Genomic DNA, 21,027 nt, shown 5'->3' on the forward strand with positions numbered 1-21,027 from the left:
TCCTTCTTCCGTGCACAGCATTCAGTTTGGCAATTACAAGTAAATGTATAACTTCACCGAACTAATTAAGTAACTAAGTAACTAAATTCAGTCCTGTCTGTCTCCATTTTCTAAGTGTGTCTTGTTTTATTTACTGATGGTTACTACAATACCACTGTCATTTGCTCTAACAACATGATGGAAACGCACCCCAGTACCGAGAGAGAGAGGAAGATTCTAATGAATACATATAAGGAAGAGTTCAAATATTAAAGTACATCTATTTCGTTGCTAAAAAAAATTATTTTGTGTATTTGGTATAATTTAATGTGTTCACGTGGTTTTTGGTTAAAAACACATTCTTTCCACATACCTTACATTTTTGAAGCTCCAGATATCATCCCTTCCTCAAAAGCTCTGATTGTGTACAAAGCTCACCGATCTGAAAAGCGAAGTGTCCCTAATTGGCCAGCTAATCTGTACGTTGTGATTGGCCTGAATACCCTAATATTGTTAACAGTGTTGGGGAAAGTAACTTTTAAAAGTAATGCATTACAATATTAAGTTACTTCCCCAAAAAAGTAACTTATTGCGTTACTTAGTTACTTTTTATGAAGAAAAAAATGCTTACGTTACTTTTAAGTTACTTTTTCTTTCTTGGCTGAGGCTTGATCTCTTTCAGGTCATGCAGGTGTTTTTTATGATCGCAATATCAAGCTCTGGCCTGCCATCTCTGTTTGTGATTCAAACTGTTCCCGCTCAGGCGCACAGAGTGTGTAATCCTACGTTAATATGTTCAGTTTAATTTAGTACAAGCTTTAATTTTTAAATTGAATTAATTAAACTGAAAAGTAACTCAAATATTAATATGTACTTATAAACTACTTAAACTTATATAATATGTATTTATAAAGTAATGCGTTACTTTACGCATTACTTCAGAAAAGTAATTTTATTACGTAATGTACGTTAATGTATGTGCATTTTGGCAAAAATCAGCAGATAAGCAATGCAGACATTTTAAAAAGTTAACTTTATCGACTTTTTCAAAACAGCTACCAGATCCGTGTGCTATAGTGGAGCGGATAAAAGACGTTAGCAGATGGCCAAAAATAAAGTGGCCAGATACATATAATAGTATACTATTTAAAAGTGCAACCAAACGCAACAACCAGACATTTTGATGCTGGGAAACCGTTTTAATAAACTTTCTGAGTTGCTAATAAGTTAGAACCAATGGGGAACAACACCACTTCTGTTGCCTAAATGCGCGCGCAGGCTATTTGATTACGTGAGCTGTAAAAGGGTCTATTGCTCATAATTTGATTATTTGTTCTCATTTTAACACAGACTGTTTACTTAAACAATATTTGAAATCTATATGAGAAAGGCTAGTAGTTTTAGTGTCAATAAGCTTGGGTCAAAACAATAAAGATTAACCAGACCTAATTTGTTTTAGTGTTTTTTTTGTGGTGGGGCCAGTGAAAGTTTTGGTAGGGCAAGTAAAAATCTGAACCACTGGCCCAATCGAGAAAAAATCTTAATGTTAATACCTGAACGATAAATAACAGCTGAACAGAGACTATATTAAGTAATTCATTGTTTTTATGCTAAAGCAGCTCATTTAATCACACAGATGGATTTTTTTACAAAAATGAATGAAATCAAAGTAATGGGTGAAATATTTGCTGAGAAAGATTGAAGCTTAAAGAAAAGGTCTAAAAAAGTGTAATTTTAAGAAACATTCAAAAAGGGAAATCAATACAGTGTCATCAAACATACAACAAGAGAGGTCACAGATGAGAGAAACACAGGAATTTGAGTCATATAAAAATACATTACTGTGACTTTAAAGACTATAGTCTTAATGAAAGAAATAAAAAAACACATTTCCACACCCAATTAAGATGCACTTTACAGAGATTCAATTTCAAACACCTCTCAGTTCAGATCATTACCCATCCTTTCTGTGTTAATGTCAAAATGAAAAATCTTTCAGCCTAATACAGGGACTATTAGGTTTTACTATAGCAGAACATTTAATCCCTTAAAAGATCACTTCATTAAAACACAACCAATGATATCTTTGCTTTCCTAATGACTTAGATCAGATATATATTAGTCGACTCTACAGGAAACAAAGGGAGCATCGTCCATTCATATTAATCTTACAGAATCAATCATGCCAATTAACTACACACATCATTTCTAGTTTAAATACTAGATTCTTCTTTTTTATCATGACAAATCTCACCTTAACATCAGACTGTTTGTATGGTTTTAATTTACATGAGGTGTTCAGATGCAAAAAATGCATGGCTAATCATGGCTTTTATGTTAAGTTTTAGTATTTTCACTTTAATGGAAATAAAAAGGTTATTAGTCAATAATAACTCACAAATGACTCACAAATGTGTCACTTTAGTCATTTGATTGGTATTTAACAAATGTGACTGCCTTTAGCTGCAAAACCCTCTAAGTGCATGCAAGATTTTTACAAAAATCTAAATTAACAAAAAAAAATCCACTTCTTTGGACAAGACAGTAAACAGTTGCAAAATAGTTTTTCATTACGTAACAAGTTAGCAAACAGATTACATTCTGATAAATTGAAACTAAAATTTAAAGCAACAAACAAAAATCCCTGATATTCCATGACTTGCAGAAAAAATTCCCTGACTTTCAATGTCTGAAAAAGACCTTTTAAATTCCATGATATTCCAGAAATTCCATGACCCATGGGAACCCTGAGTGTCTGCCTAACATGAACACGATTTTCTTCTTGTGGTATTTGGGGGTGGTTGGCAAACCAGCCACTCAGTGCCACCTAATAGTGAAATGGACGAGGGAAGTTTATTTGAACAGATCCTTGTCCCATTCAGACTGCTCCATAGACCACAATGCATCTTGATTGTGATGTCACAACAGCAAGCACCTGGTGTGTGCAGTTTTTTAAATTGATCTTGGGGTGCTTTGACATCATAAACCAATTGAACACACCTGGGGTATTTGCACTTACTTTACCCAAGTGATAAAGAGGTTAGCGTTTCCCAATAATGGTGCGTTCAAATAAGACGTTAATGAACGGTTAAGCATGAGTGATTTACATGTTAAGTCAACGCAAAGACGCGATAGACATCCGATGGAGCAAATGAGGCGGCAAGAAGGACACAAATTGAACATTTTGGGTGAGTTGAAAAATCTGAACTTTGACAGATATTCCTGTCGATTTTTAACCAATCAGGAGCTTGCTCTACTAGTGATGTGACTATGATGTAGGGAGCTGCAGCAGAAAAATTAAACAACAATGGAGGAAAAAATCATCGTTGCTGCATGAGGACATCCTGAGTTGTATAACACATCTTCCTATTTTTATAGAAACAGGAATAAAAAGGATCTTGCTTGGAAGAAAATTAGTAAGCAGTTTGGACAACCTGGCTCTTTACTCAATTTGAGTTATATATTCATATTGAGACTAAAAGCTAGCTAAAGCCGGCAAATTGAGCGTACTCACTTCTGAATTTCATGCACAAATGACGCAAATTTCACACGCAAATTAACTCAAAATGTTCAAGCGTCCAACTACGTTACGTGCGTGATTTATTCGCTTCTGGTGTGAACGCACCGTTAGAAGTGAGCTTTACCCTCCCGCTCTATAGGTGGCACCCAGCCATTTTTTTATGTTTTGCCACTCATTCTTCCTTAAAGGGGCGTGCTCCTGCATGTTCACGTGGTAAAGTGACGTCGATGCATAACCTCTATTGAACTCCTATTAAAAAAACCAAATTAATCTATAGTGTGTTTTGTCCCTTATCCCTATATATTACTACATTATTATTTGTTGTCTGTTTGTTTCACAGTGTGTTTTCTGTACAGCTGCAACGATGCAAACTTGTGGAAAGCGCAATAGAAATACGGTAAGTATGAATTAAACTGAATAACAGCATGCAAGTCCCCCAAAATAACACAACAATCAAACATGTGTCTGTCTGTGTTATTCTTGTAGTGTTATGTGACGCAGTGACACTGAGTGGTCAGTAAAAACTCTGAATGCAGCATACAGAGGTTCGGTAAATGTGTTTTTGAATGTGTGTATGTGTGTGATCTCATGCGTTTTAGAGAAGCTGTAAAAGGACAGAACACCGGCCGTCCAGTCCAGATACACACCTACTCTCCTACCGCTGTTTTCTGGCAGTCGAATGACTTTTTCCTTTTTATTGTGACGGGCACTAAAGCTATTATCAGACCAGTGCGAACTCCAGGACTTTTCATTGTGTCCCAACTCACAGTTGTCGGTCCAGCCTTTCCTCTCGATTCCCTTATATGTCACAGATATTTCAGTCCGCCTCCAACCGCACCATTCAGTCTCCCAGTAACAGCGTCCGGTCAGACTCTCTCTACACAGAATCTGAGGAACTTTATCGAATCTCTCGGGATGATCAGGGTAAGACTGCCGCAGTGTCGTCTTGGTCACTTTTGTGTTTCCTTCGGACAGAGCGAGATCAGGGTGGGCCGTGTTTGGATCCAGTGTGAGATTAATGGCATCTAAACACGAGAGGACAGAATATTTATAACACAACATAACAACAATGACTACAGGGTGTGTGTGTGTGTGTGTGTGTAGACTTACATTTGTGTAGTCCTGTTGTTATCCTGAACTCTCCCCTGTTATCCACACTATAAACAAACACACAATTTACTATTACTACAATTTTAAAATGATGGGTGTGACGAGACACTTAATCTACGAGACGAGACACGAGATTGGGTTCACGAGAACGAGACGAGACGAGATTTGTACATTTTTTAAGAAATCCTCAATGATAAAATAAATGAATGGGAAACTCATCGCACGAGATCTCGTCACACCCCTAATTACTATAGTAAACATTTAAATATTAAAACCGCTTAACTCTCATAACTGTTTGCATAACTATTAAATCGATATAATAAGACTAAAATTAAAACAATATTTACTCGTTGGAAAGCTTTAAGAGTACAGTTTTCATATTTCCTCAATACTTTGCAAAAATAATGATGTATTGAGGGCAATTGTGTAAAATGTCATGGACCCTTAGGTGGGCTCACTTGTTATTAACACTAATATCCAATTAAAAATCTTGACAACCCATTGAAAAGCTCCAAGAATGTCATTTTCATATTTTACAGTAGTAATAATAATGCAGTAACAGTAATTTATGTATTTGTGACAATAGTATGCAGCAAACCAATGACACCTAGTGGCCTTTGATGGTAAAACCACTAAAAGTGTGACAAAAAACATTGTTTTGCCATTTTAATTTGAAACTTGGATTCAAATTTGAACTAGTTGAGACGTATGGCTTTATTTATTTTATTTTTTTGGGCATTAAACATTTCCTTTTTTATTTTTTTATATAAAATAAAAACTTTATTGCATTATTTTTATTTGTTGACAAACAATGATCATTAACTCGTCCACTTTTAAAGTTTTTTTAATAAACAGACAGATCAAATCAATGTCCAACATACTTCAATATCTCCAGTTTGTAGTTTGGATCGTTCAGTTTATCAAAAAGCCGCTGGACTCCTAAATATCCCGGATGATTGTAGCTCAGATCCAACTCTCTCAAATGTGAAGGGTTTGAATTGAGAGCTGAATCCAGAAAAAAACAACCTTCCTCTGTCACCATACAGCCAGATAATCTACAGATAACACATCAACATTCATCAACATGACTCATTCTCCAGAAAACACATGCACATCTGAGAGAAAGAAGGGGCACAATATTGTCATTTACTCAATCTCTAATATATACTTCTGTTCTGCTTGACTTTGTGTTTATAATCTTACTCAGGTAATGTTGGGTTGTTTTAATCCACCCATGGGTTAAAACGACCCAAAGTTATTAGAGTGTAAACTTAAATATAAATCCTGCATTGCTTTGTGTACATTTCTGGGAAAATAAACTAATTTAAGTTACTTTCTCTTTTGCTGTGTATGAACCCTGTTTCCCTATTTTCCAACCAAATTAAATCTTTCCCTGCCATTGATGATTTATCTCGTCAATTAAGAGAAAACATTTGCATGAAAAAAAAAACGTGTTCCTGATGAGTTTTATGGTTATCTGTAATACCGCACTTACCCAATTTACAAAAAAACTGAAGCAAAGATTATTTATTACTTTTGAACTCGTGTATGTTTTGATAATCGTTCTGAATCTGATCTCTAACAAAATTCCTTCACAACATTTTTTTGCTAAAAAATTTGTATTTTTGAAGAAAAATACCCATACTTAAAGGTGCAGTGTGTAATTTTTAAAAGGATCTCTTGACAGAAATGCAAAATAATATACAAAACTATATTATCAGGTGTGTATAAAGACCTTTTCATAATGAACCGTTATGTGTTTATTACCTTAGAATGAGACATTTTTATCTTCATACACAGAGGGTCCCCTTACATGGAAGTGCCCATTTTGTGACGCCATGTTTCTACAGAAGCCATTAAGAGACAAACTTTTTTACTAAGTTGTCTCCAACGATGACATGTTTTTTCTGTGTTGGCTATCGTTTCTTCTCTATGCATTTCAAAAGCAAGGGGTGAGCAGTGGACTGAGCCATTGGTTGCAATTCGCAACCTCACCACTAGATGCTGCTAAACTTTACACACTGCACCTTTAAGAGTTAAGAGAACAAATATAGATAGAATGAAACGTTTTTTTCCGATTTGTTTCTGTGAAAGCAGAGGGTCTGTTCTTTCATTTGATATATTTGTATGTTTATATTTTTAAAGGAGAAAATTTTCGCCATTTTGTGAAACTTTAAAAAAAAAAGGTTGGCAGGGAATGAGTTAAGTAGCACTTATTTATGCTGTCTGAAAACATTGTTATGAGACTCAAACCTCAGTATCTCCAGTTGACAATGTGAACTCTTCAGTCCAGCAGAGATAAGTTTTACTCCTGAAACCTGCAGGTCATTGTTACTCAGCTCCAGATCTCTAAGTGGACAGTTTAGTGATCCGAGAGCCGAAGCCAAACTTTCACAGCACTCAGCACTGAGACCACACATCGCCAATCTGAACAGAAATATTACACATCCATGTAACCAAACATGCACTTTTGCGGTCCTCTTTTTTTTCTTGAATATCTTGAATTTTTTTCACAATGTAGGTTAACGATAGATCTGATATAGTCAGGCTTTGGGTAACCTACTTCTAGACAAATAAACTTTTGAAATTTTGATATTTAATGTGGTTTTTGCCAAAATAACTTGTTGTGAGATCCATTATGTAAGCAAAGTCAAAAGTGATTACAAGCTGTTTGCTTTCATTTATTGATTTATTTTTGAGTTAGAGTTGGATGTCTATGAAATTTTCACTCACAGCACCAATTTTGTCTCGTTTTAACCTAGACGTCTGGGGATGTGTTTGGACGGCTAGATGTCTTTTAAAAGCAAAATTGCTTGCTGGGTTTTGTCCATGCTTAAAAGTTATTGTGAGTCGATGTGCAATTGTGGTGTGGTTGCCATCACCATCAACCGTTAAATACAGACACAAACCCAAACGAAAAATGAGAATAGAAATCTAATTTAAATATATATTTTTTATCTCTTTTTCATCTTTATTTTTTCATATCATTTTCAAATATGAATTACTGAGCATGTGAAGTGACTATACCAAGTCTGTTTCCAACCGGTGACATTTTAAGGCAGTAAGGATTGAATTGACCTTGTGATGGTTTCACACAATAGAAATAAAGACATAATGCTACAGTATTCTGTTTCAGATCTCTCAATCCCTGACATTTATTAATAGAAACATTATATAAAGTTTCAAACTGTACAAAACCGCCTTCTGATTCTTTTCTCACAATGCAAGCTCACGTTAAGATATTCTTAACTTTCAAACTCTACGGTGTGGTTTCCCAGATAGGGATTAGTTTACTAGGCCTTATTTTAATTATTAAATATAACTAGTTTTAACAAACATGCCTACTAAAAACATTACTTGCAATACATTTTGAGGCAAAATAAAGAGTACTGATGTATTTTAAGATATGTTAGTGCAAGTTGATTTCTGTTTGGACAGCTCTTAAAATTTTTTTAGTCTAGGACTAGTCTAATCCCTGTCTGGGAAATCACCCCTTTATTTTGTTATATGTATTAAATAAAGGAATATATTTTTTTGGTTGGATGGTGCAGATTAAGGGGTGGTATTATTGTAATTGGCCTTGCTAAAAAATACTTTGCTGCCTTAAAATATTTTGTTGAATCAACTCAGATTTACAAGTCATTTCAATTTACTATTATTTATCCTGACTAGAGATGAGTGAGTTGTTATTACGTTATTTTATAGACGGTTTCATCGGACGCACGTGATACACGTCTGGATCCGAACCTTACTTCCGGTTTTGTTTTGTTTTTTAATGGTCTGACTAGTTGCTAAACTGATCTCTTGAACAAATGCCTCGTCGAAAATAACAAATGTTTTGGTTTCCTAGGTAATCTATGTGTTGTTTTGTTTGCTTATTATATAAATAAACTATGTTTAAAGAACTTTGATGTTATTTATTATTAGCGGAGTTTACCGGAAGTTACGTGCGGACCGCGACAGCGGCTTGTTTATGTTGTTACTGCTGAAACGGTCTATAAGTTGTGACTCGTAACTCATCTCTGTTAACGTGACTTGTAAATGTGAGTTGATTTAACAAAAAAATTTAAGGCAGCAAAGTATTTTTTACCGTGTACCTCACAAAACAAGCAAAATTTGCAAAAAAAATGGTTTACCAAAATTAAGTTAGTGGGTTGATCTTTTTCAGGATTTCTAGGTTGATAGAAGCAGTGGGGACCCAATTATAGCACTTTTTTAAAAAAGTCAGATTTTCACGCTTTAACAAATAAAGTGAAACAAACCTCAGTATCTTTAGTTGACAGTGTGAACTCTTGAGAGCATCAGAGATCAGCATCACTCCTGAATCCTTCAGGTCATTATCACTCAAGTCCAGCTCTATCAGCGGACAGTTGGGTGACTGTAGAGCCGAAGACACAATTTCACAGCATGCTTCATCCAGACCACACCTGCCAAACCTATCAACATATCAAGACATATATTTGTGTGCGTTTTTGCATGAACAGGTTTGCAATATACATTCAAAGGCCCGGAAAAAAACAAAAACTACACAGGCAGGCTTACAAAATCCATGCACCTCTTTAGTTTGATTTTACAAGATAATTTATCAGACATTGATTAAGAGCACTGTAGTTGTAAAATAACAAAAGTAATCCTCAAAAATACAACTTGCCTAATAATTCTGCACACGGTGTATTCTCTTGTGAAACATCATCATGACATCATGTTTCTAGTCACCATGGTTTGCCAAGAAAATCTTAATCTCAATGTTAATATACTTCAGAGATATTTCACTCATAAACATTTCTAGGGGTGTCAATAACTGTGTCCAGTGTGTATTAGAGAAAAACATTTATTTTTATACTTCAATGAAACATCATATTTTTGTGATTTTTTTTATTAAAGCTTTATTTTTTTTATTTTTTTTTAATAATAAAAAGCTTTATTATTTTTTATAGCTTTCTTTGCTAATATTTACACTGAAAAAACAACTTGTAAAATTTACTTTAAAAAATTCTCATAACAATTTGCACAAACCTTTTTAAAGTAAAATGTACTGCTTTTTTAAGTACAACTTACCTTCTAAAATAAAATAAAATCTACTTAATAATGCATGAAAAACATATGTTAAATAATAAGTAAATGTTACTTCATTTTTTTAAGAAGTTATTTTAATAATTTAGGTAAAGTCTATTTGTTTTTTTTTTTTGTTTTTTTGAAAATTGAAGCATTGCTGTCCTAAAAATATTAAATAAATCGTATTTACTCTTTGTTATTTTCTTTAACATAGTTCTATGTACTTAGTTATTTTTAGTGTTATAAATATAACACAAAATTCATTGAATAAACTTGATTCTGAAAAGAAACGCACACAAACTGCATTTTTGAAATGCATTGCCAGCACTGTGGAGAGAAATACAATATAATGTTCTGAACAGGGTTCATGTAAAGAAAAACTGATCACCTGAATGGTGACTCAACCAAATTCAATAATAAAAGAGCTTAAAACCTTTATGACATTTTATTAACAAATATTTAAGCAGTTAAAGTTCTTATCAGTTCTTATTCTGTGATAAAGCTTAAAAAATAAAAAATATTCAGGCACAAAGGATTGTGGGTATTCCTTACAACATGTGCAGATAAATTTAAGTATATTTTACTTGAATTTTTTTAGTTTAATGTATATAATATTCTTAAGTTAAATGAACTAAGCTTTTTTACTTGAATCTGCTAAAGTTTTTGATAAAAATGTACTTAATTATTTTAAGACTGTACAGTGACTTTAAAACAGTTAAAAAAATACAAGAAAATATCTAATACGACTTACTATTCCCACACAGTTCATTTTCTACATGAATTAATTGTGTATTTATAATCATTTTACTTAAGAAAATCTAGTTCTCAATAAATTTTAATATTATTATGTAGAAATTATGAGAGTTCATCTAATATATATTACTGCACCAAAAAGTTTGTTTTTTCAGTGTACCATGGGTGCCATGACTCTAAATAAATTGGATTTATAACACAACACAAAATCAAAAAATGATGCAAATATTTTAGACAGTGTTTGCCTTGAAATCATTTTCTAATGTAGAATCAAACTCACTGGGCTTTTACGCAGCATCTCACAGCCGGGAGGAGTCTTTTGTAGTCTGACGTGTTGTACATCTTCACATCAAACTCATCCAAAACTTTCTCTGACATCAGCAGCACATACACCAGCACCGAACACATGGAAGACGGCACGTATCCGCCCGGATGAGCTTCTGAGTTTAGATATCTGTGAATGTCCGTCCACAATGAACTGTCTTTGAGCTCCAGTAAGCAGTAAAACAGATTGACAGAGACTTCAGCTGAAATGTCCTGAACATGGATTTGTTTTTTAATGTAGTTTGTTGTTTTCACCACGCTTTCTGCGCTGTCTTCGGTGTGCGTCAACAGTCCTTTTAGCAGCTTCTGATTGGATTCCAGTGAAATCCCTAACAGAAATCGCAAAAACAGATCGAAATGTCCCGTCTTGCTCTGAACGGTTTTGTTAACCGCCTCCCTCAGAAATTCATGCAATGTGAGGTTTTGCACTGGAGCTCTTTTCTCTTTGAAAAAAAAAGAAAGCTCTTCCATGTTCTTGTTCAGATAGCAGAGGAAGACGTGCAGCGCGGCCAGAAACTCTTGAACGCTCAGATGCACGAAGCAGAAGACCTTCATCTCGTGAAGTCCGGCTTCCGTCTTAAAGATCTCCGTGAGCATTCCCGTGCCCTCGGAATCTTCGTTCACATCAATCCCACATTCCCTCAGTTCTTCCTCATAAAACATTGTGTTTTTCTGCTTTAGCTGCTCGAACGCTAGCTTAGCTAACTTCAAAATCATGGCTTTATTTGATTCTAAGAGCTTTGTACGAACTCTCTCTGATTTTCGGTCATACTTACGGTTCTTCATATTCATCTGTATAAGCAGGAAGTGAATGTACATTTCGGTGAGCGTTGTGTTGACATCACCCGTGTCGTTCTTGATGAGAGTCTCCTTAAGAACGGTGGCGGTGATCCAACAGAACACAGGAATGTAGCACATGATATAGAGACTACGAGACGTCTTGATGCGCACGATGACGTCGGAGGCCTGAGCCTCATCTTTAAATCTATTTCTGAAATACTCCTCCTTATGTTTGTCAGTGAATCCTCGCACCTCCATGTACAAACCTACAAACTCGGGAGGGATCTGATTGGCCGCCGCTGGACGGGAGGTGACCCAGATGAGGGCTGACGGAAGCAGATTCCCCCTGACCAGATTTGTAAACAGTTCATCAACGGTCGATCTTTCCTCGATGCTCGACACCATTCCGCTTTCGAAATGTAAAGGCAAGCGACTCTCATCGAGTCCATCGAAGATAAATGCAAGATTACAGCTCTTATATAACTTTGCTTTATCGACTTCTTTCAGTTCAGGATAAAACACCAGAAGAAACTCGTGGAGATTGAATTCTTTATCTTTGACAAAGTTAATCTCTCGAAACGGCAGCAGGAACATGCAGGATATATCCTGATTGGATTTCCCTTCCGCCCAGTCCAAGATGAACTTATGCACGGACACGGTTTTTCCGATGCCAGCGATGCCTTTGGTTAGAATGATCTTTTTCTTATTATTTTTCAGAAGTAAATTAAATATTTCATTGCAGCTGATTGACCTGTCCTCTGATTTCGGGCTCTTGAAGGCATCGTCGATCTTCAGTATCTCATGTTCTTCATTGACTCTTTCAACATCTCCCTCTGTGATAAAGAGCTCGGTGTAAACATCCTTGAGAAGGGCTTCGTTTTCCTTTTTGCCCTCGAAAATATGTTCTGCTTTTTCCTTCATGTTTGTTCTGTGACTTTTCAAAAATTCATTCAGCGCAAAATCCTCTGTTGGGAAATAAAGTGATTTTTTGTTCCCACTGATTTGCATCAATAATAAATGTTGCAGTAATTGTTTAATGAAACACATTGTGTTGTCAGAATGATTTCTTGCTCACCTGTTTGCTTCTCTACGGGCTTGAAATGGTCTCTCTGAATCACTGAATACAAGAATAAATGAGAATGAATGAGAATGACAATACAAGTAAAATATAACTTGGAAAATGTGTTCTGAAACAAAATGTGCACCCCATATTTAGTTTAATTACATCAGTAATTACTGTCATTAAATTACTGGAAAAATAAGAGTAATCATTTACTCTATTTTTTTCAAGGAAAAAGTCATTAAATTACAATTATATACTATATAGTATATCTACGGTCAGAGTTGTGGGCCTGAGTGGAGGCGGGGCTAAATTTGCATATTTATATCTATGGTCAGAGTTGTGCGACTGAGTGGAGGCAAGGATTAATTCACATAAATATATCTATGGTCAGAGTTGTGCAACTGAGTGGAGGTGAGGATTAATTCGCATATTTATATCTATGGTCAAAGTTGTGCGCCTGAGTGGACGCGGCGCTTAATTCGCATATTTATATCTATGGTCAGAGTTGTGTGACTGAGTGGAATTAACTGAGTTAATTTGCATATTTATATCTATGGTCAGAGTTGTGCGACTAAGTGGAGGCGGGGATTAATTTGCATATTTATATCTATGGTCAAAGTTGTGCGCCTGAGTAGACGCGGGGCTTAATTCGCATATTTATATCTATGGTCAGAGTTGTGCGACTAAGTGGAGGCAAGGATTAATTTGCATATTTATATCTATGGTCCGAGTTGTGTGACTGAGTGAAATTAACTGAGTTAATTTGCATATTTATATCTATGCTCAGAGTTGTGCGACTAAGTGGAGGCAAGGATTAATTCGCATATTTATATCTATGGCCAGAGTTGTGCAACTGAGTGGAGGTGGGGATTAATTCACATATTTATATCTATGGTCAAAGTTGTGCGCCTGAGTGGACGCGGGGCTTAATTCGCATATTTATATCTATGGTCAGAGTTGTGTGACTAAGTGGAGGCGAGGATTAATTCGCATATTTATATCTATGGAAAGAGTTGTGCGAAAGAGTGGAGGCGGGGATTAATTCGCATTTATATCTATGGTGGTCAGAGTTGTGCAACTGAATGGAGGCGGGGATTAATTCGCCTATTTATATCTATGGTCAGAGTTGTGCAATTAGGTGGAGGCGAGGATTAATTAGCATATTTATATCTATGGTCAGAGTTGTGCGACTGAGTGGAGGCAAGGATTAATTCGCATATTTATATCTATGGTCAGAGTTTTGCGACTGAGTGGAGGCAGGGATTAATTTGCATATTTATATCTATGGTCAAAGTTGTGCAACTGAGTGGAGGTGGGGATTAATTCGCATATTTATATCTATGGTCAAAGTTGTGCGCCTGAGTGGACGCGGGGCTTAATTCGCATATTTATATCTATGGTCAGAGTTGTGCGACTAAGTGGAGGCGAGGATTAATTCGCATATTTATATCTATGGTCAAAGTTGTGCAACTGAGTGGAGGCGAGGATTAATTCGCATATTTATATCTATGGAAAGAGTTGTGCGAAAGAGTGGAGGCGGGGATTAATTCGCATTTATATCTATGGTGGTCAGAGTTGTGCAACTGAATGGAGGCGGGGATTAATTCGCCTATTTATATCTATGGTCAGAGTTGTGCAATTAGGTGGAGGCGAGGATTAATTAGCATATTTATATCTATGGTCAGAGTTGTGCGACTGAGTGGAGGCAAGGATTAATTCGCATATTTATATCTATGGTCAGAGTTTTGCGACTGAGTGGAGGCAGGGATTAATTTGCATATTTATATCTATGGTCAAAGTTGTGCAACTGAGTGGAGGTGGGGATTAATTCGCATATTTATATCTATGGTCAAAGTTGTGCGCCTGAGTGGACGCGGGGCTTAATTCGCATATTTATATCTATGGTCAGAGTTGTGCGACTAAGTGGAGGCGAGGATTAATTCGCATATTTATATCTATGGTCAAAGTTGTGCGCCTGAGTGGACGCGGGGCTTAATTCGCATATTTATATCTATGGTCAGAGTTGTGCGACTAAGTGGAGGCGAGGATTAATTCGCATATTTATATCTATGGCAAGAGTTGTGTGAAAGAGTGGAGGCGGGGATTAATTCGCATTTATATCTATGGTCAGAGTTGTGCAACTGAGTGGAGGTGGGGATTAATTCGCATATTTATATCTATGGTCAAAGTTGTGCGCCTGAGTGGACGCGGGGCTTAATTCGCATATTTATATCTATGGTCAGAGTTGTGCGACTAAGTGGAGGCGAGGATTAATTCGCATATTTATATCTATGGCAAGAGTTGTGTGAAAGAGTGGAGGCGGGGATTAATTCGCATTTATATCTATGGTCAGAGTTGTGCAACTGAATGGAGGCGGGGATTAATTCGCCTATTTATATCTATGGTCAGAGTTGTGCGACTAAGTGGAGGCGAGGATTAATTCGCCTATTTATATCTATGGTCAGAGTTGTGCAATTAGGTGGAGGCGAGGATTAATTTGCATATTTATATCTATGCTCAGAGTTGTGCGACTAAGTGGAGGCAAGGATTAATTCGCATATTTATATCTATGGCCAGAGTTGTGCAACTGAGTGGAGGCGGGGATTAATTCGCGGTTACTAATTTGCATATTCATAAATCTAGGTAAAGTGTGTAGTTATACAGAAATTCTATATAAACTTGAAGTGATGTTAAGCCTTAATCTCTCCTTATCTCCTTCAGTACTTTTGGGAGATATTTCTACTATGAACGCTTTACAAGAAAAATAACGTATCTTTATTTTATCAATACTCGCGAAAAAAGGAATATTATTAAACTGAAATAACAGACCAAAAGTATCTATTCCCCAATGGTTCAGTCTATTAATAGACACTTTCACACTTGAGAAAATAATCACCTTACTTAGAGATAAATTGATAGAAAAAATATGAAAATGAAATAACATATTATTATTATTGTGTAAATATATTAGATGTTAAGTGACTTGAGTACAGGGGGACTTTAAGATGTGTCAGTGCAAATTATTTTAAAGTAACTGGCCGTCTGCATGCAGCATAAAACCTATGTCCAGACTAAAACCTGTGTCCAGACTAAAACCTGTGTCCAGACAAACTCAACACCCTCCTACAAACATACAGCGTCTCTCGCTCCATGTGCTCTCATTACCTTCTGAGTGCTTCATCTCCAACTGTTCAGCCAACTGATTCTGGTTCATCTTTCTCAGAATGTTTATTGTGATCTTCACAGCTCCTTCCCTCTCAAAACACTCCAACATTTTATCCACCGTGTCCGTGACATCTGCCTTCTCCAGTTTAGAAGCTGGAATTGGTCCATCATGTCTCAGGATGCTTTTGAATCTCTTCAGCTTGTCTTCTTCCAGGTCGTCCAGCGTTTCGTGAAGCAGTTCTAAAACAGACGCCATCGTTCATCTCTCACCGACTTCTGCTGGACCAGACGAAAAACAGTAAAACGCAGAGGATCCTTTGCAGAAAAAAACAGGTCATTTAAACAATTTTTATGTTTTTATGTCAAATTTTATGTTTTATGTTTATATGATGTTTTAGAATATAAGTAACAAATATGAAGGAGCTTGTTAACCTTTTCTCACATATATTTGCATGAATGAATCTGCATTATAATTTAGACAACACAATAGGGTATATGCGCAAAAAAATTCAGCATTTCTGTTAACATAGTACTACGCTTCCGGTTCTGTATGCTTTCTGCTGACATGGTGCTGTTTTCATACATGAAGCCTTCAGGAGCTACATTTACCAAAGAGGAGAATAGCTGATGTCTATTGGATATGCTTGATAACATCTTAAAGCTAAGTAAAAGAAAATGTACTTACTTTTTTATACTTTATGGCTTTTAACAAAGGCGCTTTCTTCTCACATGTATTTGAATAAAAAAGAGCATAACACAAATACTATGAATTTCCAATTCAGTCACATGACTTTACACATATACCTCATTGTTATACCACTTTACAAATTTGTCAAATGCAGGCATGTTTACCAACACACTAGATTCAGAGCGGCTCTGTCAGTTTCTGAATTTATATTAAGGCTGTCAAAAGATTAATCGCGATTAATCACATACAAAATAAACGTTTGTTTTTGCATAATATATATATATGTGTGTGTGTATATGTATATATGTGTGTACATATACACTCACCTAAAGAATTATTAGGAACACCTGTTCATTATCTCATTAATGCAATTATCTAATCAACCAATCACATGGCAGTTGCTTCAATGCATTTAGGGTTGTGGTCCTGGTCAAGAAAATCTCCTGAACTCCAAACTGAATGTCAGAATGGGAAAGAAAGGTGATTTAAGGTGAGTATTTCATAATCTGCTCAGTTACTGGGATTTTCACGCACAACCATTTCTAGGGTTTACAAAGAATGGTGTGAAAAGAGAAAAACATCCAGTATTTGGCAGTCCTGTGGGCGAAAATGCCTTGTTGATGCTAGAGGTCAGAGGAAAATGAGCCGACTGATTCAAGCTGATAAAAGAGTAACTTTGATTGAAATAACCACTCGTTACAACCGAGGTATGCAGCAAAGCATTTGTGAAGCCACAACACGCACAACCTTGAGGCGGATGAGCTACAACAACAGAAGACCCCACCGGGTACCACTCATTTCCACTACAAATAAGAAAAAGAGGCTACAATTTGCACATGCTCACCGAAATTGGACAGTTGAAGACTGGAAAATGTTGCCTGGTCTGATGAGTCTCGATTTCTGTTGAGACATTCAGATGGTAGAGTCAGAATTTGGCATAAACAGAATGAGAACATGGATCCATCATGCCTTGTTACCACTGTGCAGGCTGGTGGTGGTGGTGTAATGGTGTGGGAGATGTTTTCTTGGCACACTTTAGGCCCATTAGTGCCAATTGGGCATCGTTTAAATGCCACAACCTACCTGAGCATTGTTTCTGACCATGTCCATCCTTTTATGACCACCATGTACTCATCCTCTGATGGCTACTTCCAGCAGGATAATGCACCATGTCACAATCTCGAATCATTTCAAATTGGTTTCTTGAACATGACCATGAGTTCACTGTACTTAAATGGCCCCCACAGTCACCAGATCTCAACCCAAAAGAGCATCTTTGGGATGTGGTGGAACGGGAGCTTTGTGCCCTCGATGTAAAGAATGCTTTCAGCACCTTGTTGAATCAATGCCACGGCAGTTCTGAAGGTAAAAGGGGGTCAAACACAGTTTTAGTATGATGTTCCTAATAATCCTTTAAGTGAGTGTATTATATAATAAGGTGACCAGACGTCCCCGTTTTCCGGGGACAGTCCCGTTTTTTGGTGTTCTGTCCCCGACTGAAGCTGTCCCCGGAAATGTCCCCGTTTTACAGCATGTCCAAAATAACACAGTCTCACCCCATTTCGTCAATATTTGACGACACTTGACCATTCGTCATATGTTGACGTGAAGGGTATACCTTTCGCGTCATTTTTTGACGAACTGGGGACTTCAATACTATTACGTCCGTTGCATTCTCTTTCCTATTTTATTACCATTTGCGCGTCGGTTTAGGGTTAGATTACGCAAAATTAAACAGTGTACGCGAAATTAAACAGTGTACGCGAAATTAAACAGTTGTCACCTGGCGTTGGGGTTAGAAACAGTTGTCACCTGGCGTTGGGGTTAGAGTTAGGTTTGGGTAGGGATGTCATTATGTAAATCTAACCCTAAACCGACGCGCAAATGGTAATAAAATAGGAAAGAGAATGCAACGGACGTAATAGTATTGAAGTCCCCAGTTCGTCAAAAAATGACGCGAAAGGTATACCCTTCACGTCAACATATGACGAATGGTCAAGTGTCGTCAAATATTGACGAAATGGGGTGAGACTGGGTTGTCCAAAACAACCAGCAAATGCACTAAAACCCGATAAACATAGCGTTTGTAGTACCAGACCGGAGCAATCATGTAATGATTATTTTCACCAGCAAAGGAAGCCGTGAGCTACTTATTACTTGCACATGCCACTGATTTAGCGATGAAGAATTTACAACGAGACACATGAAAAAGCATCATTATCATCAATCAAGTTATCATAAGATATGAAAACAGGTAAAGTTAAGGGCTTAAGGTACTAACTACTCATGTTAAATTAAAATAATAAACCAATGAAGTGAACTGATCACAGTATGTTACGGAGCATTTGTTTTGTGCTAAATATGTTTACATTTTGCATTATTCCTTCTGTTCTTCACGTTTACAATGTTATGAAATCAGCAGAAGTAGTACCTTAGAAGTAATTTTTGATGAGGTATGTCTCTTGTGTAAAAAACGGGAGAAAATAGATTTTTAGGCTACAGAAATTGTTCAATTAATTGAATTAGAAACATTGGAAAAAATGACTTTCTTATTAGTATTTTTCTCTTGTTTTCAGTACAAATACAAAACAATTCTTAAGTCAATATTCATTTTCTTGATGGGCAAAATGACCTAAGAATATAACTCTAATTTTTAGACCAAAATATCAAATTTGTGCTTAAAACAAGCAAAAAAAATCTACCACTACTTACTTAATTCAAGAAAAATATTTTTTTGCATGTTTTAAGCACAAATTCACTTAAATGTATTTATTTTTGTCTTAAAGCTAGATTTTTCTTAGGGGATTTGCTTATCAAGAAAATGCATCTTGTTTTAAGATTTTTTAGATATTTGTGCTGAAAATAAGACAAAAATACTATTAAGTAAGAAAAAAGTCATTTTTTGCAGTACAACAATAAAAAAAAGAAAACTTAAAAAAAACATTTTGTCCCCATTTTATAATTCATAGATAACAACAAATGAGATTTTAATGAGATTTTCACCATTTAACTAGGAAATGTCCCCGGTTTTCATTTTAAAAATCTGGTCACCTTATTATATAAAAATATACATAAGTAACATTTTTTTTAAAATGTATACATGTACGTGTGTATTAATATATATACATAATTATTACAAACACAAATATATTATGCAAACACAAACTTTTATTTTGTATGCGATTATATTTACATTTTCTATATCTGCACTAACATGGTGTTGTGTCTCTATAGAGACGGTCAAAAAAAGATGATTTTTTTTTTTTTTTTAAGTGATATCGTTGAAACCGTCTCTAATTATAATGTTGATGCAGCTATCATTATGAGGACTTTTATTAAGCTTGTAGTTGTTGTTGTTGTTGTTGATGTGATCTCTTATTTTTACTTTTATGTAGACCTACCGTTTTTATTTTTTTAAACAATTTCCATGTAAATCACTTTCAATAAAATCAACCCGATATTTTCTACCCCCTAAACCTCACCTTCATAGAAAACTTTTAGCATTTTTATATCGGAAGTTGTCTGACACACACTCGTTACTAAATGTATATAAACGTATTTGTGCCCAAACCTTCTCACATGATTTATGATAAAGTTCGCAGAGTTTAACTCAACTCAAACTGTCAAGAGTAATTGCGTAACGTTAACTAAGTCTTACCACACCTACATAAAGTCTTACCTTTTATATAGAAACACAAATGATGTGCACTTTAAGTCGATCTCGAAATTTGATGTATAGATGTGGTTTTACTTGAAGAGCACTGAACCGAAACTCGGAAGATTTCCTGGTTGTCACTCACCTGCTGCGGGACGGGTCTCGCCCACCCCTACTGGACAACTAGCGCCAGTGATTTTATATTTTATTTATTTATTTTTATTTTATTTTATTCGTAAAAAAAAATCGGTGACATTTGTGGACTTGCCCATTTTAATAATCTTGAATTTTGAAAAATAAAAAATTGATAAAAACCGAAACGGCGATCCAGTAAACATTTAGATCATGGGTTTTAAAATTCTTCATTTCTCGACGCACTTTGACATGTGTCATTTTTCTTAAGACACACAAAAATATATAATAATAATAAAAGAAGCACCTTCATCCTGCTTCAATTTAAATATACTGTACAGCTGTCGTAGTTATGATTGTAATTATAAACTTCCCAAAAGGATTTGAAAAAAACTATAAATAATATAAAAAACTTACTTTAATAATTTGGAGCCATTAATGTCACTGCATTGTTGTTAAAATAACATTACTCCCTTATGACCTATAAAATCCAGGTCAATAAATGTAAATAATATAAAGTGGTGGTTCAGATAAAATAATGTAACTTACTATGTAGAAGGTAGATTTGAGGCGGCTGTTATATTTTAGATTGAGACCAGCAGAGCTCATTATTCACCAGCCTAAATGAACAGCTGCTCCTAAATACATGGATAGAAATCCATATTAATGCACATTAAGCTTATGATAAATCTGATGCATCTTTCTGGCATCCATCCAAGAGCAATACTCACGGAAGTGCACGAGCTTATTTGCATACACAAACACACTAACGCACGCGCATGACGCGCATGCACACACTATTG

The 21,027-nt window shown here is 35.7% G+C and overlaps 1 protein-coding gene across 1 annotated transcript; it reads right to left on the reverse strand.

The window, feature by feature from the left end:
* Positions 1 to 1,566: 1,566 nt before the first annotated feature.
* On the reverse strand, positions 1,567 to 20,225 carry LOC135783232 (protein NLRC3). Its single transcript, XM_073815319.1, has 12 exons — positions 20,117 to 20,225; positions 17,521 to 17,796; positions 17,282 to 17,337; positions 16,435 to 16,892; positions 15,750 to 16,064; positions 12,597 to 12,638; positions 10,698 to 12,486; positions 8,872 to 9,045; positions 6,863 to 7,036; positions 5,491 to 5,664; positions 4,610 to 4,656; positions 1,567 to 4,524 (listed from the first exon to the last, which is right to left on the reverse strand). Exons 5-12 carry the CDS (start codon positions 16,003 to 16,005, stop codon positions 3,974 to 3,976), a joined length of 3,207 nt encoding a protein of 1,068 aa, XP_073671420.1. The 5' UTR covers positions 16,006 to 16,064; positions 16,435 to 16,892; positions 17,282 to 17,337; positions 17,521 to 17,796; positions 20,117 to 20,225; the 3' UTR covers positions 1,567 to 3,973.
* Between the last annotated feature and the right edge of the window lie 802 nt (positions 20,226 to 21,027).

Source organism: Paramisgurnus dabryanus, chromosome 7 (assembly GCF_030506205.2).
Source record: "Paramisgurnus dabryanus chromosome 7, PD_genome_1.1, whole genome shotgun sequence".
Lineage (NCBI taxonomy): Eukaryota > Metazoa > Chordata > Actinopteri > Cypriniformes > Cobitidae > Paramisgurnus > Paramisgurnus dabryanus.